Source organism: Falco cherrug, chromosome 13 (assembly GCF_023634085.1).
Source record: "Falco cherrug isolate bFalChe1 chromosome 13, bFalChe1.pri, whole genome shotgun sequence".
Classification (NCBI taxonomy): domain Eukaryota; kingdom Metazoa; phylum Chordata; class Aves; order Falconiformes; family Falconidae; genus Falco; species Falco cherrug.
This window is the reverse complement of record NC_073709.1, coordinates 26,935,630-26,962,796: the sequence shown is the minus strand read 5'-3', so window position 1 is coordinate 26,962,796 and position 27,167 is coordinate 26,935,630. Positions and strand designations below refer to the sequence as shown.

Below are 27,167 nucleotides of genomic sequence, written 5' to 3'. Positions count from 1 at the left end.
CACCTCCACTGTAGATATTTCCCTTTCGCAAAGCCAGAATTTGCCATGTTCCTACTTGTATCTGCTGCCTCCGATACCCCATCCCATTGTACACTATTTGGTACCCCATAGAAACCCAGAAGTTTCGCTGAGCTCTACTGAAGGACGCAGTGGTGTGGGATCATTTAGTGTACGGGCATCATGCAACAGATCGCCTTCTCACCTCCCACGGCACTACAGAAATGAGGAAGAAACTACTTTAAGAACCTCAAGCAGTGAGGAAAGCCCCCAAAACTGATGCCTGCAGTCACAGGACTGACAGGGCATGGTTCTGGTGAAGGGTCTGGCACAGTGAGGCTGTGGGGTACCATCGCTGCTGCCCAGGCCAGTACCTGTCCTGTACATGGGACAGCACTGCTGCTCCGAGCAGTCAACCAGAAGCCACTTCTTGTCTACAAACCAAGACATATACTGCGGTGGCAAGAGGGGAAAGCAATCTTCAGAGCAGACGTGATTCACACTCACCCTGCATGGTTGTTCTTCACCTCAGGCTGTGCTGGACTGTGTCGGGGTCACAGACACTACAATCAAACACCTAACCAAGCCTTGCAGGGATTAAACCGAGCCAGAGCTGAGGAATCGCCTATGCCAGACGAACGCTGCCATATGAAAGCAACACCAGCATATAATTGAAATAATTTATTTACCACTAGAGCACCACAAAAACAGACATACAATGTGTTAAAATACAGAGTAATCGATCACCAAAGTACAACACAGCTGTCCTTTTAAGTTCCTTTTTTTTTTTTTCTCCTTTAAACCATGCCAACCATAGAATTGTATCAATGCTAGACACATAAAAAATGCTGTCCTACCCCACCCAGCTAAGTGCTAAGATTCCCCCTCAGCCCCCGTCAACCCCTTGGGTCTGATCTTTCAAGGTGCTGAACATTTCCCACCAGTTCTCAGGGACTTTGCTCAGACAGTGGCAATTACTGCCTCATGACAAGGCCTCTAGCTCAAAGTCCTTGAGCTGTTGCAGACCCACCTGAACATCATTCAAGGGGGATTTACATCAGACCTGAGCGGTGCTTAGGACCCCACTCTGTAGAGGGGAATTTCACCCATGAGTTCTGCACATTGTAGGATCAAGCCCAACATCCTTGGTAATTAAAAGGGAAATACATGCCTAATAAACAAAAAAACAACAACAAAAAAAAAAACCAAAACAAAAAAACTTGTAGGAGCTTTATAATAGAGCATTTCAAATACTATCAGTGCATTTTGAGGAAAAAAAAAAGTAAAAAAAAAAGGTAAAAAAAAAATATTCAGTCTTTGGGTAAAGACTTACAGAAATAAGGTTTTATACTTAAATTTAGAGAAAAACTCCAAACCCAAACCAAAATTTTCAGCTGCGTCCATCACATAGTCAGTATAGTTGGACAACTATGCTGTCTCCTATTCCACTTTTTCAAAGCTTCAAAACTGGTTTTGAGGTGCACTCCCACAGCAGAGAATTGCAAAAACATCTTTTAATTTTTGTAAAATGTGTTCATCCTTGCCTCCTTTCCTGTCCAACAAAAATACCGTTCTCATACTGAACCTGATAAAACTAATTTTGCTGCAGTATACAGCAAAATCCAGAGTATTTACTACCCTGAGGAGTTTCACTGAGTTCAGTGCATCTTCTCACTGGAGTAAGTCTGGCTCAAGCAAGTGTTAGCAGGACAGATTTTTCACTTGTTCATCTCAACTCACTAAATAAATCAGAAGTCTAACATACCTCCTCCTCTGCGCTGAGTCAGCGGGTGGGATTAGATCATCTGTGGGGCTACGTTTCCATCTAGGCAATAAGTACAGGCTCTACCGAAGTCCCGAGGAGCTGCGTGTGCCAGCCGCTGCAGTACTTCAGTTTTGCATCAGTGTTCTGCCGAAGCCAAAGAAATTGCACTTCTTAATGACAACATCAAGCTCAGGAGCGTCCTCCCGACAGCGCTTGGGTCAGTGACAGAAAATGTCCTTCTCATCCAAAGTAGTATGTTTCTAACAGTTTTCCAGCTTTGCTGTGCAAAACCATTCATCATGTGAAATAAACTGAATGCACCTTCTTCATGGTTTTTTTGCTGATTTAGGTTGGGGCTTTTTTTAAATGGAGTATTATGATGTGGATTTTTTTTTTTTTACTCCCCCTACAATATTTAAACATGTGTAACACCAACAAAATCCTAGGAACTCCGTGTTCTTTTTTTTTTTTTTTTTTCTTTTCTAAAAGAAGCTTTAAGGTGAACTCAATCAGAAAAAAAATTGGCAAACTCGCAAAAATCAAGGGTCTGATCCTGCAAATCCTTACACACACATCAATAGCATAAAGGGGCCTGCCGCGCCGCTGCAGAAGATGAAGGCAAACCTCTGTTACCTGCAGTAGGATCAGGATCGGTCCCACAGACTAACTGGGGGCCAAGTCCCCACTGCACGCGAGGCCAACGCACAGCCTCTGACTGCAAACCGATCCTGCTCGCCCCCCATTCGGGGCACTGCTGCGGCAGACGCTTCCTACCAGCCTTCTGCACAGTGGTGAATGTCATTCTCTGCAAGGGTTTGCCTCGCCTCAGCCAGGCTGGGACATCTCTTCTTGCAAGACCTTGCTCCCTGCCCATCTGTTTGAATGTCTATAGCCGAAAGGAAATAAAAAGATCTAGGAATCTGAACCGCATCACGGCTCAAGCATTACAAACGGGGACAACCGAGGAAGGAGGGGAGGAGCGGAGGGGAGAGATCGCTTTAATCCATCTTTTTTATAAAACAGAAAAACAAATGGTCAGGTAGCTTATGTCATAATGTTGAACAATATACAAAGCACATGTATAGCAATTATTATAAAACATGTATTTGTAGTGCAAGTCAAAATATAGGGACTCTACTCATACTGGCCAGCTAGAGGGAAACACATGATTCTGAGTGATCAAAAAGAGCCCCAAATTCAAATTCAAACTCAGGAGAGCTGACAGTATTACAGAGTACAAAAATATGGTGAAAATTTACACATTACATATAAAGTACTTAATTTTTTAATAGTTTACAAATAGAGATCTACAGATATGTTTCCAATTAAGCTGGCTTTTACTACCCACCTATTGTAATACTCTAGGTATGGTTACATATACCAAAAGAACAAAAAAATCCCATAGCATAGCTATACAGCAACATATTAAGGTCTGAAGATTAGACCAGTACATGTTAAATATTTCACTGGTTTACTAAACTGACATTTTAAATCATTTACAGTAAAAAAAAAAAAAAAATCTTATAGACTTGTCTTTGAGACTGAAACAGAGTGTCCTTTATTAGTAAATTATTCAGTATTTAAAACAAGGGTTTGAGACCTTACAAGAAGCCTCTCTAGGCAGCTGGCATGAAAAATAAGGTATTTTAAAGGCAGAATTTCTCAATAACATAGTAACTGATTTCTATTTTAATTGAACTAAACTAACCATTACTTTTCTGATTCTTTTGAGCTTGTGTTCCTTTAGGCTTTACAGGTATTTCTGGCAGCTTATTTGGTCTCAACTTTGTCCACATTGGTTGGTTTTCTTTTTTCCAATGGCGATACGGAAATGTTCATTTGATAGTTTTTACACACAAATAAATAATGCACTGTTAACTCTACAACTAAGAGGAGCGGGTAGGATGCCTATTGCGTAACAATACAGAGAGATCAAGTAAGGCACGGGACAGATACAGCAACTCCACTTCATGGGATTTTCCTGTTTTTTTCCTTTCACATAGTAACACTAACAAATTTCTTCCAGTGTTTATTTTTTAAAAGGTTTCTTTTTTCTTTAACTTTGCTTCTTGTCTATCTCACACTATGTGTAGGTGAAATGTAGGATAAAGGCCTTCAATGTTTTGCTTCAGATGCCAGTTTAAAAAAAAAAAAAACAAAACAAACTTTCAAACAGTTCAGACTAGTACCGCTTTTTTTTTTCTTCTTTTTTTTTTCTTTTAACACTGATGAACCTGGGTTTTCATTTATCTTTCTTTCCTTTTCGCTCTCTCTTTCTTTTTTTCCTTGGTAATTTTTTTTAATATACACACACCACGCTTTTCAGGGGTATCCTTTAGCTGCACTTGCAAGACTTTACAATCATGTTGGACAGCTGTTCAATTTTGGGTGTTTTGCCAATGTAGTAGAGGATTGTGAGGGGCTCCAAATCCTGGGACACGCAGCATGGAGAGGCAGAAGCTTCTGGATTTATGGTGTTATACAAGCTGAGTACCTAGAAAGAGAAAGGGGAAAACCGACAGATTAAGACAGCTACCTCTGCCTTCCTGCCACTGCAGAGCAAACTCCTTTCTGCATCGCTTCCTCCCACAGCGCCTGAGAGAAAGCCCACTGAAAGCAGCATGAAGATTCCTGCATTTTAGTGTTCTTTATGCTTCTCCAGTTCAATCTGGTGACATCATCTGCCTGCATTTCCTAAGGTTTTAGCCATACAGTCTTAAACCTCAAAACAGGTACATGCCTGGAGCCTGCCTTGAAAGTGTAGCCCTTTGAATCAACACACACACACACCCCCACACACACCCCCCGTACTGATATGGAAAGAAGAAACTGGAAGGTTTTTATCTGTGTCTTCAGATTGCCATTCGCTGTTACACGATTTTGCCCTTACAAGAGTGCCAAAGGCAGAAGAGAGCCCTTCAGAGCATAAGCACTCCTCTGCTTTGCCTCTCTGGCTACATTTTACTAAGTCCATTAATGCCACCCTGCAAGCACCAGGACTCAAGCTGCAGTTACTCCTGTTGAGAATCAGCTGTGGTGAAGTTAGCAGCGCTGGTGCTTTATGTCACTTTGGATTACTATGCATGGTTCTCTGCAAGGGAAATATGTAGGGTTACCCACTGATGGTGCACAGGTATTTCTGAGGATGCCATTAATGTGTTAGCCAAACACCAAGTGACCTTTTCCTAGAACTTCAACACATTTACAGCTTAGAGAGACAGAAGATCTGTTCAGGACAGCAACACTAACTACTTTATTAAGCAACTTCTGACTCCTTGGGCAACTATCCAAACCACATATTTGTGACCATGACAGTTATTCTTCCTCTTTCCTTTAAAAACAAGTGCTGCTCCAAAATGTGTACACTACTACTCCACACCAGCACGGAAACTTACTTACCTTATTTATACCTCTGCCTGTTGACATTGCTAATAGTACAATGCCACAGCCAGTGACAGCCACAAAGGACACCTATACATGGGTCTGTAAATTCAGGAAGTGCATACTATCATGGCTTTACAGACCAAAGGGAAGGCAAGCTGCCCCTTGGACATGAAGAGTTCTCCCTGCTGGCTGACATTGATCTGGTATTTTAAGGGAGGTTTCAAAAAAGGGAGTCGTCATTCTTAGTATGGACCTGAGGGTGAAATTCTTATTTTATGACAACTGCGATGCAAACGCCTGCCTCTTGCATTTACTGTCTAGACACCTTTATTGACAGTTGAGAGAAATAAGCACCTCACAGCAGAATAGTGCTCATCCTGAGGCAGTTGGCTAAAATACCACATCTAATCACTGAAATAAAAAGTCCCATCTCAAACGACTATCAATTCTTCAGCATCCCAGACACAAGGTTCCTCCTTCGCATATAAATTTTCAAAGTACGAGAATTAGTACATCTTTTGAAGTAAAAGAAGCGCATCTATCAGTACATTTTCATGAAATTCACCACGGCAGCATATCAGTAACAATGAAAAATGAAAAATGGCAGGTGATAATCAGGTGGTACAACTCAGCCGTTTCATTACTCTGATAGTGCCTCCCTCAGTCCCCTTGCTGACCCAACGCATCGCGCCATCTTCTACTCATGCTCTGTAATGAAAGGTACCTTCCCATGGAGCTTCGCAAAGCTACACCAAGTTCATGCAAAGAGCATTCAATCCACCTGAATGTCATATCAATGAACACATTAGAAAAACCAACAGCTCTGGGCCAATGCATTCCTACTGCTTCAACACTACTAGCTTGAGGCCACAAGCAACTCCCGCTATAAGGCCACATTTCATCATCCTTAGTTACTGAGATAACAAATACAAGCTCTGGGAGTTAGTGCCGATGTCAGTCCTAGAAACGTATTTCACCCTGCAGTTATAAAATAAGAGCTGAAAATTAGCAAAATCATTACTTACTCTGCTGTGCTGAGTATCTGAACTCCATAAATATGGGCAGGCTCCTGCACAGAAATTAGCATGATATCCTTTAGGTTCATGAATCCATTTCCAGCCAAGATCCCTCTTGAAGTCAATATAAAGTGGACGCAAACAGCAATTATCCTGCACGTTCCTGGGAAATAAAATACAGACAAACACATCGGTCATAAGAAAGGCAACACAGGGAATAAAAATAATCCGGTTGCTTGCTCTCTGAATGATGCTTTACAGGCAGGCAAATCCAAGTCCCAAAAATTTTACAAAAAAAATTACATTGACAGTAGTTTATACTGCACCTGAACTCAGATGCTTAAACATGGCAAGACTTGCTTATACAGAAAAAGCTAACGGTTTCCCTGAAGGGCTAGTATTTTTCTCCAGGTCCTACTGAGTGCCCTCTCTGAATAGGTGAGCACAGTGGAAGTGGTAATTTGGCTGTAATTATGGGGCTGATGGGTCTGGGAATCATCCCAGATGGAACTCGGCTTCTGCTTTCTAAGGCCACAATCTTCCTCATCTGCCACCGTCTCTGTGGGACTGGAGACTGCTGGGCAGATACTCTTTGCACACAGACCCTGTAGGTCTACAAATGAGGGTCCATGCTCTGTACAAATGCCAACTGTTAAGAAACAGGATAAGCAACTGCATTACACCTCACAGGCTGGTACTACTGCGTAAGTATACTGAATACGGATGCATAGTTACCTAAAACAATAGGCAGCATCTAGAGCACGCTTCTTCCGCCGACTGGGCTGTTGCGACTCAAGTCTGTAGGAGGGTAATAACATTAGCAGAAGATGTGGGGTCTTCCCACTGTATTTTTTCCTATTGGACTTTAAAGCTTTCACATCACCACTGGAATATGTGTAGTCATCAATACCTTTAAAAAATACATTTTGGTGATAAACATTGTGTTGCTTTTTCTTCACAAATTAAATAAACCATGTTTTTAAAAAAAATTCTCTCAGAAACTGGGCAATGATGGTGTCAGCTGAGCATGTTTACTGGGGAAGTGGGGGCAAATTTCAACCCAAGATCCCTACGAAATTCACAGTTCTCACGTTACATATTGTATTAGCCCTCCCACATTCACAGCCATTTAATGGCATTTCAGCACATTTACCAGAACTGTAGAAATAAGTAACAGAACAAGATTTCTTCAGTCACTGCATCTGCCTTGCTTAGTTTCAAATGCCCCAAGCAGTGATGCTTTTGTCATTTCACTTAGGGTAGCATTCCCATCTTGTAACAGCTACGTACCTTTTAAAACCTTGTAACACCATTAAAGCTATCCTGGATACTTCACCTGCATTTCCCACTGCTTACCTCTATGCCATTAGTTTTCTCTATCACATTTACCTCTTTCTAATGCTTGTAAATTCTGTCTCCCGTTGCCAGTTTATTTAGATCTGCTGTTTTTTTCCCAGAAAGTCACTTATTCTACCCCTTCTTTTGTATAGGCACGGCAAGGACATTGATCAAAATATTTCTTCTTGAAGTGGCAGTCCATGACCTCACACTTTGTATTTTCCCTTGAAACACTACCTGCCTTGCTAACTTCTTATCATGGCAATAGCAGAAGCAAGAGACTCAAGGTATTAGCCTTTCCTAGGAGTCCAAACAGCTCATGTTATGCCTGTTGTTAATACCTTTTTGAAAATTAACCTCCTGAACCAGGTAATATTATCTAAAGAGGAAAAGGTAACACTTTTCTTTTTGCAGCATTTGCAATTACAGCAACCAAATATCATACTAATGATTTTTTAAATACACACAATGGCTTTATTCATATGTACAGCACATGTATTTACTCAGAGAAAAAATTCCAACACAGTGAAACAATGGTTAGAAAAACTTAATACTTGACAAGGAATATAGCCAAATCCTTGGAAAGCAAATGAAGCAAACCATGATATACTTTAATAAATGAGAAAAGAATTTGGGTTGGTTCTAATACAGCCATAGTTTTATATGTACTGATAGATGATAACTATAGCACAGTCAATTAAATAGCATTTCCCTTTTTGAAATTGAAATTGTAATGGCTTAGAAACACAAGGGAGCTTATGTGACCTTCACGTATTTACTCTATGTTACCTTGTCTGCTGTCCATAAGAAGCACCTACATCCATAACTACACATTGTTGTTTGTTTCTTAATGCTCACTCAATGCAATTTTTAAGTTTTTACCAAGCTGTCAGCATTAAAAATACCTTGTGTAACTAATATACAAATACATTACAAAAAAATTCTATGTGCCAATCTAGATATATAGAGATAATCAGTGTTAACTAATGCAGTTCTGTTGATTTCACCTAAGAATCAGACCTCCACTGCTGGAAGTAGAAGCACACAGACAGATACACCATTGCTGTTTCTTCAACCCGCAACGTATTGGCAGTAGAACACTGTAGGACATTTATACAAGTCTGGCACCTGTTGTGCAGTTCTTCACAAAGCAACCAATGCCATTGCTCAGAGTAATTTAAAATATTACTAATATGACCAGAAAAAAGGGGCGGGGTGGTGGAGGGTAGCTGGAGATATTTAGTGTGCCTGCAGAGCTGGAAGTACACCTGCAGGTACTTACAAAGACTGGAACCCTCTACACTCTGTGAGGACAAAGGAAGGTGCTTCTGTAAGCAAAGAAGCTGTTGCCCTACCTATACTTTGGAAATTTGCCACAATAAGTATTGTTTGACACTCATAAAACACGCCATGCTCACACATGTACCTATTGCAAGCTGTTTACATGCGTGCCAAACACCATCCTAATTCTACCTTCCGGCAGTAGCCTTCTCTACTAAGCCTGAACCATTAACAGTGCTAGGATGGACAGCAGTCAAAGGGTTTATTTTGAAAATATTCAGCAAGTTTTCTCATGACTATCGAACAGTGGATGGTCTACTGTGCACAGTCTTCCCTACGTCCAAAACGGTGTATCTATCTAGTGAGCATGCAGACACTTCAGGACATCAAAGCTGCATGCATGGAATGAGATGGCTTATTCATGCCATCTGGTTTTAGAATAGTTCAGCTGATACAGTTTTACCCTTGTGCCTTCAACACCATTTCCTATCAGCTGAGAATTAAGATTCTCAAATGAGCACGTTTTCAGTCAGCTGAATGCCATTTAGAGAGGCAGTAATGGCTCTTTATTTCCCTTCTCAATCAGTAAGTACCACAACATTTTAAAAGATTTTTTTTCATTTCATTACCTGCAAATCTTGCTTCAAGCTCCTCACTTTTATTTGGGATTATGTAATTATTGGATGGCACGAAGGTGCAGCATGGACAATGTAAGCTTATCTTAAATCCAAGGTTCCTATCTGCAAAACATAAAAGTAAGTGGAGTTGGTTTTTACATATTGAATGACCCTGAAATACTGCTGAGTTAATGGAGGAGTAGTTGGGGCAGGAGTGAAGGCAAAGAGCACTTGTTGTCACCTCTGTGATGGAGCCACTCATGTACAGCCTCAGTGACATCAAAAGACAACCATTCTCCTTCAGCTCGTGTTTTAACTACTTTGCTGTCGATGTAGCGCTGTCCTGGTGATGATAATTCTTTAGATTTTAGAACCTGCAATAAATGACAAATACGATTGCCTACAGGTTAACATTTACCTGTTTTTTTATTAAAATGGGCCACCAACATTATAAATAGCACAAGAAACTATTACAGCTCAAATCTCTATGTAGCAGATGTACATTCAGGCACATTTTCAGAAAGAATTTTCTTAGGGTGTGTGGGGAGAGGAAGGTGATATAGAAACACCCTAATGAAAACAGCTTACACTTCCAAGCAAAACAAGCCATCACATACTCCTTCCTAAGAGAAATCACACAGAAAAACTGCCCTGAAAACTTGTCCTGCAACACAAGTGGTCAAGAGATCATAGTAACTGGAACATCAAAGGAGGTTACTTTACCTTCTTCAGTAATACACCGGTTAGAGCATAGTAACGGATGCTAAAGTAAAGCCTGTACAATGTAGTCTGTACACTGAAGATATTATATTGCCCCCCACAAACTAATCTGTATGGTATTGCCTTATCCATGCTTCCAGCCCTCCCTCTGACTTCAGGTACTAGTCATACATTAAACAGAAAAAAAGTTATTGTCCATACAGGTAACCTGGGGGCGTGCAGAGGCAGCCTGGTGTGAATGGTGGCCACACATGGATTTGTGCAACAGGTAATGCTGCTTCCATCCAAACTCTGATGCCAGCTGTATTTGGATTTGTGTCAAAAGTTTCAGCAAAGCTTGCCACTGAGCGTGCAATAAAAAAATACCTGTACAAAAGAAATGCAGCCCCTCCCTTTGAAGACAGAGCACTGCATGCCTAGAATTTCAGGAGCCCACAGTCTTCCTCCTATCTAAACAATTCAGCCAGTGCCTTCCCACATACATACAGAGCCTGCTATTAATTACCTTAACTCTAGCAGGATGAAATCAACTGGACTTTTGGCTACTAACAAGTTTCTGGTTTCCTGGTTATTACCCTGTTGATAGTTTTGTGATGCAGGAAGCTGGAATGCCATGCAACATTAAGTCAACTCCAAGCAAGATACCACACGATAACATCACTTCGTAAATTCTGGCAAGCCAGCTGCGCAACCTCATATATTGTTTTGGGTTCTTCCTCTTTTTAACCACCCAAGTCCACCTCCAAATGAAAAACTGACAATGTCTCATTGTTTCCTCCTATTTTCTCAGCCCACACCAACCTGACATCTAGCAAACGCTGCTGGAATAAAATAATGGTGAAACTGCATAATACATGTAAAGAAAAATATTTCAAAAGAGGTGTGAAATTATGTCATCATGATAAAATTAGGCTTTCTATAATTAAACAGAAAAGCAGGCTTGAAAAGGCCAGAATCTGCACTACGTGTAGAATTTCCCTCTTTATTTCAAGGGAGTGCTGGACCTCTCAAAGGCCAGCAGTGCAGTTCCCACAGTAACATTTGCCTTATGAGAAGAACAGCACCATGACAAGCTCTTTGCCTTCTTTCTGATCAACACATTTAGCAACAAGACACGAGGTGTTGGTTCAAGTCCAGAAAATTGCTAAGTGCCCCTAGTAGGCGATGCCGAGTTCTCCAGTAGAAGCTGAGGTCACTGAAACATTGAACATTGGGACTCCTTTTTATGAGGCAACCTTCAAAGTGTTTGAACAACTGTTTACAGAGAGTCTGGCAGCAGCAAGGGGACTACCATTGCTCTGAAGTGCCAGAGGGATGAGAGAATCAGTAATCAATGCTGGGAAAGTCCCAGAGAAGTACAAATATAACTTTGCCTTCCCTTTGGTCTTTATCAGGTCAACTCAAGTGTTTCTGAGGATGTAATGCAGCTGTCATTCTGCAAAGATGTGCTGGGGCGGGGGGTGTGTGTGTGTGAGGCAAATGGGACAGAAGAACTTGGCTCATTTCTCTTCCTTTCTGCACAGTCATATCTTTCCAAAGACTCCAGAAACTGCATACCTCAGTTTTGGCAGAGATGTAAGGATCTAAAAGTAAGTAATGTGCCAAAAGCAATCTCCTGATGTTAACTATAATTGGTCTTAGATACGTTCTGAAGACTCAGCTGTGCCTTGGTATCCAAAATAAGATGTCTTTATCCCAATCCCATTGCTACCAAAAGACAAAGCCGAGGGCTGGCAGTGTGCATCCGGCACAAAATGCATTCGTAAAAGTACAAGAAACCATCACTGCACATATCCGATGGTACAGAGAACAACCATCCTCAACAATGAACTGAAGGACAAGAAAAGTGTTTGCAGGTTTCAAAATCACAGGACACTGTGGGACAGGATGGGCACTGTGGATTAAGAGAGCTAGACATTATCCATACTACGCTATCTATGATACCTGAAAGCAAGGCTCCTCTCCATGTTGTTTATGCTGCATGTCCAGTAAGAAAATTATAAAGAATGAACCAAAAAGCCACAAACTAAATATGGCATAATTTCCACAATTGACATTATGGGCTAAACAGGCACTAGACGTTCTTAAACAAAGGGCTGTTAAGTGTGATGAGTGCCATACTTAGTAAAATTAGCACACCTGGCTTCAGTCTCCCTCTCCTGGCCTGACTGTAAGTATCTTTATAGCGTTAAGGTGATGTATGATCTTAACAACCTGATTGCTTGTAGGTAAGAATTATCTTCCAGACTCAACATTTCCATTTTTTTCTTCTTTTTCTTTCACATTGTTGCAAGTGAGCAAAGTTAATGGATGATAAAATCCTAGGCTGGATCCTCAGACTCTTTTCTCCCACAATATAACCTGATGAAGGACTCTTTGCTTCCTTTCCCACACTGCATTTTATGCTTCCATCTGCACCGAAGCATTGCACTCTACATGAAATGGCCTATTTGTAGGCATCTATTAGAATTTTTCACACCTACAAAATGTTCTTCATATAAGCCTTCTAGGAATTATTACAGAGAATAAGCAATTTATGTTTTCTCTGCCATTTTACCTCTTTGGTTTGCCTCTTTGTACTCTGCACTACATTTCTGGTCTTGCCTTCCCTATCAGCAACACACATTTTTCTTCCAATACACCCTCCAGCCTATATTCCCATTGAAAAACTTCCCTTCTGCTATTTCCCATACCTTCTTCCTACTAGATCAACCAGTTTAGTTGCAAAAAAGTTCCATGCCTTGCAGCTTTTGTGCTTGAAAGCTTGTCTACGTCTTCCAACTATACTGATCCGTCTTAGAAGAGGTATTACCTTTACCTATAAACATTGCTTTGCCTTGCCTATAACCACAGCCTTACCTTTATGCTTACCCATCGCAACCACATCAAACACTGTTCCCAGAAATGTTGCTGCACAACTTGTATCTGCAGGAGCTAAATGAAGGTCTAACAAGTAGGCCTGTGTGCAAAAGTTTGCAGTGCACTGAAAATATTAATAGAAGACAAGGCGGGGTGGGGTGGGGGGTGGCGGGAAACCCAAAACAAACACAGGAGAGAAGGAAGACTGAGTTAAACTTCCCCTTTAATCTTTTCTCATTTCCTTCTGGCATCATGTCCAAACACTCCCTCTTTAAGAGGCAGAAAGAGTTTGGTATGTCTGTGGGTCATGATGTGGATGGGTAGGGATTTTGGGGTGGGGGCAGTACTGTGTACCACCACCTGCATGTATAGATGACAGGTTCAATCACTTGCATAAAGAGGAGACAGAGTTTCCACACACACAACCTCACCTGCCTCACTTACAAGCAACAAACTTAAACACCCGCGTGCACAAGTAGCTGATGATGCACGGCTTCACGGGTGCAGGTGCAAGGGTGCACACCTTCTCACACACACACACACAAGCGAAAAAAAATCAACAAACTCAAAATTCAGGTTGTGCAAATCTTCTGCAGCTTCTGAACATGGGGATGTTCTTCCAGGTATATCTGTTTCTTTGGCCTCACTTTCAACAGAGTGATAAAGCAATACTGCCTTTTCTAATAAAGAATTATGCAGGGAACATATGCATATGATCACATTATGTGGGGATGAGCTGAATAGGTAGAAGTGTTACCAAAAGGTTATCCAGCATACTTCTAGCCTAGTATGCAGAGTAATTTTCATTCAGTAGCAATGCTTTAAATTAAGAACAATTTGGTTTGTTCTACCTTATTTTTGTATGAGATTCTCCCCTTTCACAGGAAATCAAATAGCCAAAATTCTTGTTAATTTCTTCTTGATAAAGTATCTTGCACACTTAAGCCCTGCCTTCTAGTTATCTTTTTCTAAGGCCTCTGCTAACCTTTCCCCTCTCATCAATTTTTTTCCTATTCTGATCCTTCTCAAAAACACCTGGGGAAAAATTATTTTAGAAATACACATGACTGACCTCTAGATATTACATACATGCAGCTACTGTCAGCAGATCAAGGCAAAACAAATGTGAACATACGAATAATGCAGTTAAATCGCAGGAAAGGGCTCATGAAGCAGCCAGATGCAAACAAAGCATTGCTCGTGCTTGTACAGCTACACATGTTTAGGAAGCCCAGTTGGGGATCTCAGTGATGACAGCACTCACATGCCACCCTCATCAGGCCTGCCAGATTTCTGGTATTTTATAAATGCTGTTGAAATCTACTCTTCATTGGTTCCGCAAAGGCATTCTGCTCAGTCTTCACAGGCAGACCCTCTGCGCGGCTGCTAGGGATGTGTCTGCGCTCCTCCTCATCCCTTAGAGGAAGCTGGATCATGATGCTATCTTGGAAGCATATCCCAAATCACCATGACCAGGGTGTTCAGTGGTGGAAAGCTTTAGTTTTGTCACAAACTGCTTTTAGAAGAATGACAAGTGAGTTTCCATAAAATACTGATCTCTATAAATTACTTCTGCCACCTGCTATGCTTACTTTTCACACCAGCTGGAGAGAATTATCTGATACATTTTTTTTTTAAATTTAAGTATCAAGTAGCTGAAATCTTAATTAAAATACTGGAGGATGATACTGTTTATTTATGGGCACACACTAATACCCTCAAGTAACCATCACACAGTTCTGAGTATAAAAATAAGGGCAAGGATTGCCTTAGTCTGTATTTATAAACTGTAAAGTACACTGAGAACACTGTTACCATTCATCATAACAAACAAAGCAGAATGTTTGCAAAATCATCAGAAATATGGCTTCTTTTAAAAATGGGGCATATCAGAGGCTGATGTAAGCAGAGCAGCAGCATTTGGTGTCAGTGTAATTATACTGATTATAAAACAAAACCAAAAATACTCCAAAACACAAGACTCTGTTAATAGAAATTTAATTATTTTGCTCAGATTTTCCTTTGCCTACTCCCATTCTGATATATACAGGCAGCTAAAGCTGCGGATAACCCAATGAACACATTAGTGGATGTATTCTATACAATAACCACTGAGAGGAAATGCCAGAACAGCCCATCTTCATGACTCATTATGCACTCAAAAGGAAAAAAAAACGACAGAAAGACACACTGGTTCTTTCAAACTAGAGCTCCAGAACAGCAACTTGTTTAGTTTATTTCAGATTTGATGGTCTGGCCAATAACTACTTTTAGTCTTCTATAGTTACCACAATCAAATGCAGAAGGATAGGAAAATTAAGTATAATTTACAGTGAAATAGCTTTGGCTAATAAATTCATCACCTCCCCAGCAAGCAAACAAACAAAAAACTGAATGTGGTTCAGCAGTGACAATACACAGGCTGATGCATCAATGACATACATCTGCTGCCGCCAAGAAAACCCTAAGACACACATCAAAGGCCAAGCTTTAGCAATAACAGGGGCATTTTACAGCTGGGTTTGAGAATTATGGTCACCAACTGTTATGAAATATTTTTGATGACTTACGGTTTCTTAAAACAAGTTGATGAATTTTCAAAATGTAGTAAGATCATACGGCCACTTCAAAATACCTACTCTGCCTGCTTGCATTGCCCTGGAACTTGGGATGGTCACTGCTGACAGCCAGCATGACTTCTGCAATCACTGAATAGCAGTAAACATGGCATTATCTTGTAAAAACCTGCTATTAATCTGTTTTTCCTCTCCTTTCATTCTGCACTGCCTGATCTCCTCTCTCCAGATGCTGTTGGCTCCCTGATAATTTCCTTCCTTCCCTTCTCTTCTCTCTCACTTCAGACTCCTGCGATGTTCTTGTGTATTACATCTTGGCAGGCTCACTAATCTTCCTCTTACTTATCAGTCATTATCCATGGTTTCCATTGGTACTTCAAGGGCCTTTTAAAATAATGGAAATAACCTGACATGTACTTGTGAGCTCAAAGTAAATAGGTCCAAACAATGAGATCCAGTGGTAAATGATGTGCTAATGCCGGTTAACATCAGAGCAGAGATAAATTCAGCTATGCACAACGTCATGGCTGGAAACTGCCATTTAGAATAACCTCTTCTGAACCAGAAGAAACCTGTAGGGGACTCCAGCCTAACCCTCTGCAGAAGAATAACCAGATTCCCAAGGGCTGCACATGCAGCCGCTTGTGTTTTCCAAATTCTTAAGTACTATTCACCCTACTGAAAGATTCACTCGCTGCCTGCTTCCAGATTTCAAAGGTCTCCTCAGACAGCTCTCAGGAACTTCATCCAGCCCTTTCTGAAGCTTAAAGTTAAAAAATGACCGTGCTAATTCTCAATCCTTTCTCACTGCCCAGTTGAGTTTGAGGTCTTTGATCCTATCTTGGACACAAGCATAAGCAAACATTTAATTATGTTGCAAACCTCTCTAGTTTCTTACTCATTATACATATGTTGTAAAGTGCAAAGCCTCCGTATAGTACCTTTTGCCAGATAATTGGGAATCTCCTACTTATCAAAATTTTAGCTACTTATCACCACTAGTGCAGGAGACTGACTCTGTATTTTTTCAAAAATTCTCTGTGCGAATTTTCAAGCTTTTCTTGTAACTGCTTCTGCAAAACAGCAATTCAGCGCCATCAGCGCTATGGAGTAAAAAGGGCTTTACAGCCCCCCTGCTTATCAATGGAAGCTTTTCCATTACTTGTAAAGGTCTCTGAATCAGGCTCAAACTGAAGGCAGAATCTTCAGAGACTAGTATATGAGATGGAGAGTTCCTGCCAAAATACAAAGGTATGGAGTACTTGACAAAGTTTAAAAAAAACCCCATAGCTCAGATCCATCTGCTCAGAACTTGCCAGACACGTTCTTCATGCAAACTTGCAAATAAAAAGAACATATTGCATGCATAACCCAACCCCTTTTATATCTGGATGTGCTACAGCTGCAGTAGGATTCTCTTACAGTGTTGGCTGCTACTCACTTAAAGGTAAAAGAAGGTGAAGTGTGAGGGGGGCAAAGAGATGAGCAGCTCAAACAGGTCAAAAAGGGAGGGGAAGTCAAGTGTGTAATGGAATCACTGTGACTAACTCACTGCATCTCCCTGTGGTGAGGGGATGAGCTCTGGGAAGAGAATGGATCCTGAGAAAGGATTTCCTCTCCATTTGTTCCCCAAGCAGGGTCTTCCTCCTGCCACTGAAGATACATGTGCAGTGTAAGCTGGGGATACAGCCCTGAAGCCATTCAGTCTGACTTACGTTTAAGCAGGCAGGAAGACTTTGCATTGTATAAGCAATAAACAAGAACGGAGGGTTTGGGGTCCTCCTCCTGGAAGATTCTGAAATACTGACTGCAATTTCCTGCTGTTTAGGAGAATTTAAGATAGCTCCAAAGAAAGATTTTACATAAAATGAGGCAAAACAAAAAAATCCTGTAAACTTATCTAGCATTTAGCTTTAACTTGCCAGAGGCACATTATGTTTTATTAAAATATCAACAAAGAGGAGCCAAAGTCAACAAAAACAGAGTGGGTTCTTCTAGCCATATCCCCTAGATCCTGCAGAGTAGTCCTGTATTCATCTCCTCTTTACAGACAGATCTCCCAAGCCCTTCCTCTTCCTCGGTCCTGTCCCTAACAGCCATATCTCATGTTCACATGCATTGTACTGCAACGTGTTGTCATGCAACTTTCTTTGCTATCTGAATTTTTTGACTTACTGCTTCTTCGAAATGCTGTCTTCTTCTGCAAGGCACTCCTCTTTCTTCCTTTCCTCTTGCCAGCATTGTTTTCCGTAAGTCATGATTCTCTTGTGGTTTTCTCTTCCCACCACCTACAGGCTTCCACCCAAACCACCTTCTGTCCTCCTCCATTTTCTTCCATCATCTATTCTTTATACAGGCTTCTCCCTGAAAAAGCTTCACGTTGTTTCCTACATGTTCTCAAAACAGCAATACTCCCTTCCCCTCATCCAACGGGCTTCCTAGTGCGAGGCCAGCAAGCCAACCCGATACTCCTCAGCCCAGTAGCTACCACGCTGCAGTGCTTGCTTGAAACGTGCCCATGTCCCAGTGTAATGTGGGCTTGGCTACCCCACCAGACTGCAGCCCAAAAAGCAGGAACCCAAACCTAGTGCCTGGTTTCTGACCCATGTCCTGCATTCCTACAATCCCTATAACAAGAGCCTCAACAAATCTGTTAGCTCAGTGCCCCACATTTCTACACACAGCAGTGTTGAGCTGGGAGTACACACTGGCTCCTGCCAGTAGCGAACAGGGATATTATATACTTCTTCAAGTCGTCTTCAATAACTGCTCTGTTCCTGGCAAGAGGTGGCTGCATCTGAGACAAGCTCTCAAATCTCAGTGAATATGACACAGCGATAAATACTTCCCTTCACCCACACTCTCAGATTATTTGCCAAAGGTACTCTATACATCGTCTCCAGCATATGCACTTTTTTTAGTAAGGCATACAATATTTTGACACCCCCCCCCCCCCCCAAAAAAAAAAAAAAAAAAAAAAAAAAGAATTCTGGAACAAGAAAGCAGCAATCCGACGAAAATATACTGCAAATTAACTTCCTCTGGTTGTGAACTGTGAGCTGTTGCTGGGGGGGAACTGGGGGGAGGAGGTTGGTAGCGTAGAAAGTTATTAAGAGTAGAAAGTTATTAGGTCCACACTTTATACCAAGTTTGGCACTTCAAAGAGACCACTGTGCATTTACTGTTTAACATAACCTTGTAACCTTTCAGATCGCGAGAGTCTGGTTTCAGGATAGCAATACGTGAATTGTAAGATCCAAATATACTACTTCAGATGTGGGTCACAGCAATGGCAGTCAATTAAAATCAAATGCCCCAGGTGATATCTGTAATACAGACATCCTGTGCCAGCTCACAGCCACAAATCCTACTTCCTGGTATTTTCTTCCATGGCATTAGAGACGGCACTTTTTGGCAAGAAAAGAGAGCAAGGTCCCTCTGCTCCTGATTATACGGAGATCAGTCTGGAGTAGCTCTGCTGCAGTCAGTGTAAATTGCCTCAGATTTGCACCACAGAGATTTGGCCCAAATCTATAGTAGCTTGCTCTAAATGTATTCCCTAACTGAAAAACAAGACAAAACACTGTCTGAATTGAAAGTATTTGAACAACTGACTGTGTTTTAAATTTAAATCTGACTCATAATGGGGTAATATGTTCCACAACATCTTCCTCCTCTACCTCCAAGCGGGTAGAGAGGCCCTTAAAGAAATGGGGATTACCACTGCCTGGACGGCAGACAGTTCTTCCTAGACCCTGAGCAAGCTTCACAGAAGCCCTCGGCATGGCCTGGGCCCTCCCCAACATGGAAAGACCAAAGGTCTGCTCCTGCTTCCTTCAAATTCTTCACCACAGTCTGATGTCCCCCCTAAGGCTTTAACCTGGTGCCGTTCATTTGCTCCAACCCTGAGCTCTCCTACATCCTGTGGTATGGGTCCTCCCCATCCACAGCCTCTCAGGTACCCCCACCCACAGCAGCCTTGGAGAACGATGATGATAAAACCCAGTGCTGCGGCTGCATTTTTTGTGATGCTTTATGATGTGTTAACAAAACATGGCACTGCTTCCATAGGAAGTAATTATCAGTTGTTATTGTTTGGCCGTCTGTACATAATAAAAATACCTTAAAAACAATACCACAACACTCTCTGAATGACAGCTTTTCACCCTGTGAGGGTTTCCATGCATCCAGCTTTGCAGTGATGCCTATTTATATTTTGGAATGCTTATTCATAAAAGACAAGGGTTTTTTTGAAGGGTGCAGGGACTTTATTCATAAATACAGAAGCACCTTAATAAAAGAAAGATGTGATGAAGTCTTCAAAGCAGGCAAGAAAACTGATGAACAAAGACATTCCCATAACAACTGAGCTTTATCTGATCAAATTCCAATAAAGCCTGCATTTGGCATAAATCTTTAAAAACATAGCAAGGGCCACTGGACGATGCTAAAACTTGTTTATTTAATATTATTCCTCCTCCTTCCCCCAAAAGTAGTTTATCCTCTTAATATTTTCTGAAAACTTGGTGCACGTTGAGAAGCGCATTGAGTGAACGTGGTGCAGTGGAAGGATGACAGAAATGCGGGAGAGCACTTGACACATCTGAGGCCACTTCCTTCCCTCCAGCTTCCCACTCTCCAATGTGCTGATGATCAGTAGCACCACCAGCAGATTAAACTCTCCCTTTCGGGCAGAAGAAACAACAGAAAAGATAGTGCCTTTAAAGAATTTAATTCTCTGTAACTTCACTTAAGCAGAGCCAAGAAGAGACAAAAGCTTTTATACCAGCCTTATGAAAGAAACGTCATTCCTAGCTCTGTGAGTTCTATTATTTTCCACCCTAAGACTACTTAATATGTGCACTGCGCTTCCCATCTGCACAGGAACACACAGATGTGGTTGCCTAATCCTTAAATACCAAGATAAGTACTCTGGGTGAAAACAGACATTAAAGAAACTGTTTCTGCTCTTGTGGATTACCACTTGCCCACTGGCTTCGTGGATGCATCCAGGACACCTCCATGAGAATTAATCTTAAGGACCCACTGCCCATAGAATCCTGGGGCGTAGCAAACCTGGCAAACAGATCCACAACTACTCGCTCCCAGCATAAATACAATGGGGTGCTCTCTGCTCCAAACCTGCCTCTGAGGTGGAAACAGGGTCCTGTTGCTGCTGCACTGAGGGCTGGGAGCGAGGGGCCATGGCCCTGGCTCACCACACCAAGAGGTCCCAGACTGCCTTCCCAGAGTCAGTGCAAACAAGGGCTGCAGGAAAACACAAAGTCCTTTTCTGATGTGGTTTGGAAAAGGCAGCCAAGTATAGCCCAAGGAAAGCTTAGCTGAAAAGGTGCAGTCTTGCATTTCTTTTTTCATTGTAAGGGGTAGATCTGTAAGGTCAGAGGACCACACAAAGAAAGAATCAGGAGGAGAAACAAAATATTTATATTCTGCTTGCTTATTTTTTCCATTTACCCTGCACATCTGCCTCTAGCTGTTCCTAAAACAGTCCTTCAGAGTAATATTGTCTCTTCTGCACCAGTGGTATATACATCACTACTAAATTGCCACCGGAATAAATCAGAAAGTGCTTGGAGAGCAGTTAGGAGACTTCCATGTGTTCAGGGATGGCCACTTTCACAGTGAATCACCACAAGAGAGCTCTGAGTCTCTCCAGAGGACTTCTGCTCCTCTCTTCCTGCTTGACTGAGGAAGATGAGGGGACATGGGAACAACCATTCCCTGAAACTGCAGGTATGAGAGGAATTTCAAAAACCCTTATCAAGAAGATCTCAACAAAGAAAAAGACTAGGCAACCCAACACTTGGTGAGAGGAAAAAACCCCCAAACAACCTAATTATTAAATGTTGCTTATGCAAGATGAAAAACCACATTGTTCCTTCTGGGTACAACAGCCCTGGCAAGCCCAGCACACATCTCACAAGACAGGAAGCAGTGTTTATGCATGGACATGGAGCGGTGCCTGCACATGCCAACTCCTCTGCAAGGCTCACTCTCCATGCGTGGCTTTTCATGCTGGAAGCAAAGATACCCGAGTAAGTCTTCAGCCCTTACAGAATGTACTTGTCTCTCCCACTTCCACTAAAATGAGCATCTTCCTCATTCTCCTCTTTTACCACCCATGTTTGTACTTTCCTCCACTGCTAGACACTCCTATCTGCACTATCAATATATTATTACACAGCCCTGAAACTCCTCTAGCATCACTGTTGCACCAATGCCTCCTACCCATCCTTCCTCACTGTCAGCATCTTAGATCTTCTTTCTAATCTCTAAAATTCATATACTAAGTTCTAGGATGCTTTCTATAGCACTGTTCTATCTACGTCACAGAATCAGAGAACAACTCCAGTTGGAAGGGACCCCTCAGGATCATGGGTCCCTCCCCTTCAATTTCTCCTTGCTTTTGCTTTTCCTGTTAAACACTGCCTGCTAACTCCAGGCGTTGTGATGGACATCAGATGCAGCAGTATTTAGGTACTCTGATGCTCTCACAGTAGAGCTGGCAAGGAACCTGTGCAGTTCAGACTGGCCATCACAGAGCTGTAACACCTCCCTGACAAGGTCTTGGGAAGAGCTGCATACAAGATTGCAAGAAATAAATATGACCAAAGGGGCAAGAAAACAACCAGCTTAAGGCAGCTACAGGAACTTGTAAGTAAGCAAAGCAGAGAGAGGAACTAACAGGCAGCTCTTATCATTTTAACAGGTGCTCTGCAAGGGAAATGCTCCCAAGACAGCCTGTCACTCCACAGGCAAAGGAGCAAAGTAACACACCTAAACCATGCCTGGCACAAACACTCAGAGCTTGCTGCCTTTGGCTTGCCTGTTACATGCTGGAGAAAAGACCGAATCCTACAATAACCTGCACTGATTGCTCACCTAACACTTCTCTCGGTATGCCTCACCCAGCCTAAAAAAAGCCCAACCTACCATACTCACCAGCTATATATTTATCTAAAGGACCCAAGTACCTGCCCTGGATGCAGGTGTCAGTCCTTTCCATGGGTAAAGGCTTGCCAGAGTCAGGCTCTCTCAAATAAGCTCCAGCTGTTTCTCATCACAAGGCAAAATCCCAGCCAAGCAAAGGCCCTTTCTTCCATACCTCCACTGAACCCTTTGTGTTCCACGTTCCTCAAACGCAGAAAGGCAATGAACTGAGCTCAGGCAACCGCAGCTGTACTCCTTTCAGGTGACTAACAGCTCTCAAAAGTAGAACAACAGAAAGCCCAGAGATGCCATCAACTCCTTTTAAGATGTCTGAACAGTGAGGTCAAGCCAGAACATACAATCGTTTCAACAGGCTGGTGTAGCAGCATCACAGGGACTTATTGTGTAATTCTGTTTGATGACTATTACATGTAATTGACACCAGTGACTCTCGTTAGAATGTTCCTAACTTGCTCTTTTAACTAATGAGACGTTATTTACTCAACTTTTCAGCCAGCCTGTCCTTGGGAAGGAAGGCAGTCAGATCACAGTCATGAAGTCAAGTGTCCAGTAACCACCTGTGGACCTGAACCACATTCAACTGGGAATCAGGCTTCTCCTACTTGAGCATGTGACCTCAAATTGCCCCCGTCTCTGCTCCAGGTTTGGCTTGCACTTGACCAGACCAGGCAGCAGGAGGTGAATATTGAAAGTAAGGGAGAAGACTAATTCGAATTTGTACCCCACTGGATTTGAACTGAATTCTACAGCGCTGCAAACCCAGGACAGTGCTCTGGCATAGCTATTGAGGGCAGCAACATCCGAATCAGTGAGGGGCTCAATGCACTTTTACAATGCACTTTTAAAATGCACTTTTACATCAATCTTACCAACACTTAGGAGTGAGGGAGTTAAGGGGTCATTTTCTTCCTCACTCCTCGATCCCTGAATTGTCCACTCCCTTGCCTCAATCCTTGGGCTACTATACAGAAGCCAGGTCTGAAACTACAAAGCTTTGAAACTCAATTATTAACTTTGCCATTTCTGCGAGGAATGGTTAGCAGGCTTCTGCTGAACATAGGCCAGGACAGGAATTTGACTTCTGCGTAAATGACAGTCCAGACCAGGTGCTGGGAGACAGAGATCCTGGGGATGACTTGGTAGGGGATAGAACAGACGTCAAATATTATATGCTGAAACTCTGGAGTCCTGAGGCACAATTGCTAGAAAAAGTTTGCACATCTCAGCTTCATGTGATTTTTCAATAAAGTTCCTTTCTATGAAAGGCATGGGAAATAAGAGGCTGCTTTGAAAAGATGGGACTCAACCGCTTCTCCTCGTGATTTGTTCCACTAGATACGTACAAGGTGGGTTTGCTGCAGAGAGACAGGGAGCTGACGCGCATGAGGTACCACCATACCTGGTACAGCTCTATCCGCTGCTCCGAGACCCGCGCCTTCGAGTTCTGCAGGCGGAAGACCCTGAACTCAGCCTTCACCAAGTTGGAGGCATTCTTCTCCATTGCTGAGACATCAAATCTGACGATTCGGAAATAAAGGCTGTAATAGCTCGGCGGGATGGCATCTGCAAGAAGGCAGTGTGATTTTATTATTTTTTTTTAATCATAAAACACATTGTTCTGTCAAACAGTGTAATACAAGACAGCCTCAGTAAGGGAAATATCTGTAGCATGATTCAGTTTCCAATGGCCAATTTAATATTATTAACAATTTAATAAAAAAACCAAAAAACCAACCTGCTCCACATGTGTTTGATTATGGGAATACCATATTAACAGAGATTAACAACTATTTCCAGCTCTATTTCAGGTCATGCATTTAAACCTCTCCTCTTTCAACATACTGGTGGAAAATCCCAGATACTTATAAAAGGGGAAAGAATCATAGTAGTTGGTATCTGGCAAATGCCTTCAGACATGCACGGAGTTCACAGGGATCTGCTAAGATGACAGGTAACAGCAGCTCATCAACCTGCGCATCTCTGAAGTCCGCTTCCCCTAGAATATAGAGCATCTAGCCAGCTTCAGGTTTAGTTGTGCATTTAGTTATTAAAGGATTCCACCAGAACAATATTTTCATTCCGATTATAGTGGCACGGGCAGGAAGAGAAGAAGAAAAGGAGGGAAAAGACAAGTGGATAGTAGACATTATAAATGGAATTACATGAATTTTGACCACTTGGAAGCTGTGAAAGCCATAAACATGACCACCCCTCGCTATATAACGGGGGAAAGCAAGAAAACCAGGAAAATGGACTCAAGCCATTAAAGATTAAACATGTTAAACGTATCAGTTGAGGTTTCAGAAGTGTGTGTTCCTCCTTGTGAGCCAGAGACCCCCGCGCAAGGCTGAGCACCTCCACATTCCCCCAGGCCCTGCCGCCTGCCCTGCTGCCCCTGCTGCCCTTGCTGCCCCTGCTGCTCCACCAACGCAGCCACACTCCCGGGGGATTCCAAACAACTCGAAGGCCCTGATAAAAATCTCTGTTCAAACCAAAGGAAAAACTTCCTTTTCTCTTACAGTGGGAAACTGAAGTGGGTTAAGAGAAAAAAGAAAGAGGACCATTGCATTGTGTGTGTGTGTATTTTCAGCTGAGAAAGCAAAGCTTGCTGGCTTCCTCAGGACCTCGCCAGCAGGAAGATGTCAGGTAATTATCACAAAACATGAAGTTTTCCCACTAGTCACGTAGCTCAGGATTCAGCACACAGTGGCAGGAGATGACAATCTCAACATTAGGGAGGTGAGCAGTTCAGCACCCATGGAAGATCCAGGCCTTGCCCAAAATCCCTTGCCCCAAAATCACTGCCTCCCTCGGCTATCCAGGCCATTAATCCAGGCATCTATCAATCAAATAAAGTACCTTCTTCTGGAAGATATCTAATTCTTAATGGATACAATACACACAAGTTATCATTTCTGTGTAAAGAAATGGTAGAACGCAAGTCCAGTACATTTACCTTCGTTTCTAACTACTAATGATTAAAGGTAGTTGGAAGAAATCCTTAATAATATTTATTCATATCAATAAGACATATTAAAGACTTTCTTCCAAATATTTAATATTTGGCTGCTATTACCAGAACTTTTGAGCAATGCAGCAGCTCCTGGCTACACAAGGGAACACCACTCACAGCTAAATATTTAATAACCAGTTTGTTGTAGCTTTTTGAATAATTCCAAGTTCAAACTGCCTACAAAATAAATAGCAAATACAAGTCACACAAGGAATAAAGCAAATTTATTCTGTCTTCACAAAATTCAGAAACACGCTTCCTCTACATAATTGAGCCAAAACCTCTTCTTCAAATGATCAGAGGTAAAAATTCCTAAAAGTAATCCTTGCTGTGAGAAAATTTTGATTATAAAGAAATAATCTTGGCCTCAACTGTAGATGCATTATAAGTGAGAGATGACAAGTTTGCAAAATACTTTAAAAAAATCCTCTGAAAGAGTACTTCCCAAAGCAGACCCTCAGTATGGTCAAATGGGTAAGAGGTATAAATATGAACAGGAAGCCCCAGGCTTCCTGATGATCCCATTTAAATAAAGAAACGAAAAAAAAGGTTTTCAAATTTTCACACCTGCAGTGCTCAAAAATAAACTCCAGGACATCATGATCAGTATTCTTGCCTGTCAGCCTTACTGACAGAAAACTGCTACAATCTTACAGTGGGAAGAACTCAAAGGAAAAAAAAGGATGCAAATTACCCCGGCGTGATAAATGCTGTTGTTTTGCAAAAGCCATGGGGCTGGTGTCTCAAAATACCAACTAAAAGTCTTCTGAGAAAAGCTTAACTTTATGCACTGATGATCTTAATTACAATACATTTTGCAAATTCTTATAAAAGCTACTCAGTTCAGAGATTATATCCTCATCTAAGAGAGAAATAATCTCTTCAATTTACTTTTCTGCTATAGGAAACTCTGACGCTACTACTTGTTCTTCAGCCAAACCTAATCCTACTAGGAATATAATTTGGCATAATAATATGTATATATAAGATTGATGCTTCCAGATGAGTTGTAACTTGTCCTTCCCTGTCATTTATTTGAGGCATCAACCTACCAATTCATTCCCTCTGGACAAGCCAAACTAGCAGCCAGCCACTTGCCCTGGCACAGACGAACCCTGTCCAACTTGACTTTACTTCAGATTGAAAAGTCCTATTTAACTCTCAGCCTTATTTATATTTGGCTTCTAACTTATTTCTAGAACTTTCTTGTGCTATATTTGCAGCCTTTTTTTCACTTTCTATGTTTTAGAAACTGTATAATACAAATCTGTGAATATGTATCTGAACGGATTTTCCTGATCCATTTCTGCCTTTACATTTTTTTCTCTTTCATATATAAAGAAGATAGAGAAGGAATATTCTTTCAGTGTGCATGTTTTTGTGTTTGCATATGTGCATTCGTATACACAGTGAACGAGTATTTACCTTCCACTGGAAGGCAGGCATGGGACACCCACCATGAATAAGAATGAATTCTTGTCTTACAGGAGTTTCATCTCTCCTACAAGATTGTTTGATACCTTGCAAAAACCCACATAAGAAATTTGATTTCTTTATTCCATCATTTACAATGGTATCCATGGGAAGTCAATTCAGGAAAAGGCATTATTCAAGGATAACTGAAAAAAA

The 27,167-nt window shown here is 41.7% G+C and overlaps 1 protein-coding gene across 1 annotated transcript in view; it reads right to left on the bottom strand.

The window, feature by feature from the left end:
* Positions 1–663: 663 nt before the first annotated feature.
* TGFB2 (transforming growth factor beta 2) overlaps positions 664–27,167 on the bottom strand; it is a 65,627-nt gene continuing 39,123 nt past the window's right edge. The window contains exons 2-7 of the mRNA XM_005433973.4: positions 23,925–24,088; positions 9,640–9,772; positions 9,411–9,521; positions 6,898–7,072; positions 6,172–6,325; positions 664–4,256 (exon numbers count right to left, since the gene is read on the bottom strand). Coding sequence (XP_005434030.1) covers positions 4,098–4,256; positions 6,172–6,325; positions 6,898–7,072; positions 9,411–9,521; positions 9,640–9,772; positions 23,925–24,088 — 896 coding nt within the window. The 3' untranslated portion in view covers positions 664–4,097. The remainder of the gene's footprint in view (positions 4,257–6,171; positions 6,326–6,897; positions 7,073–9,410; positions 9,522–9,639; positions 9,773–23,924; positions 24,089–27,167) is intronic.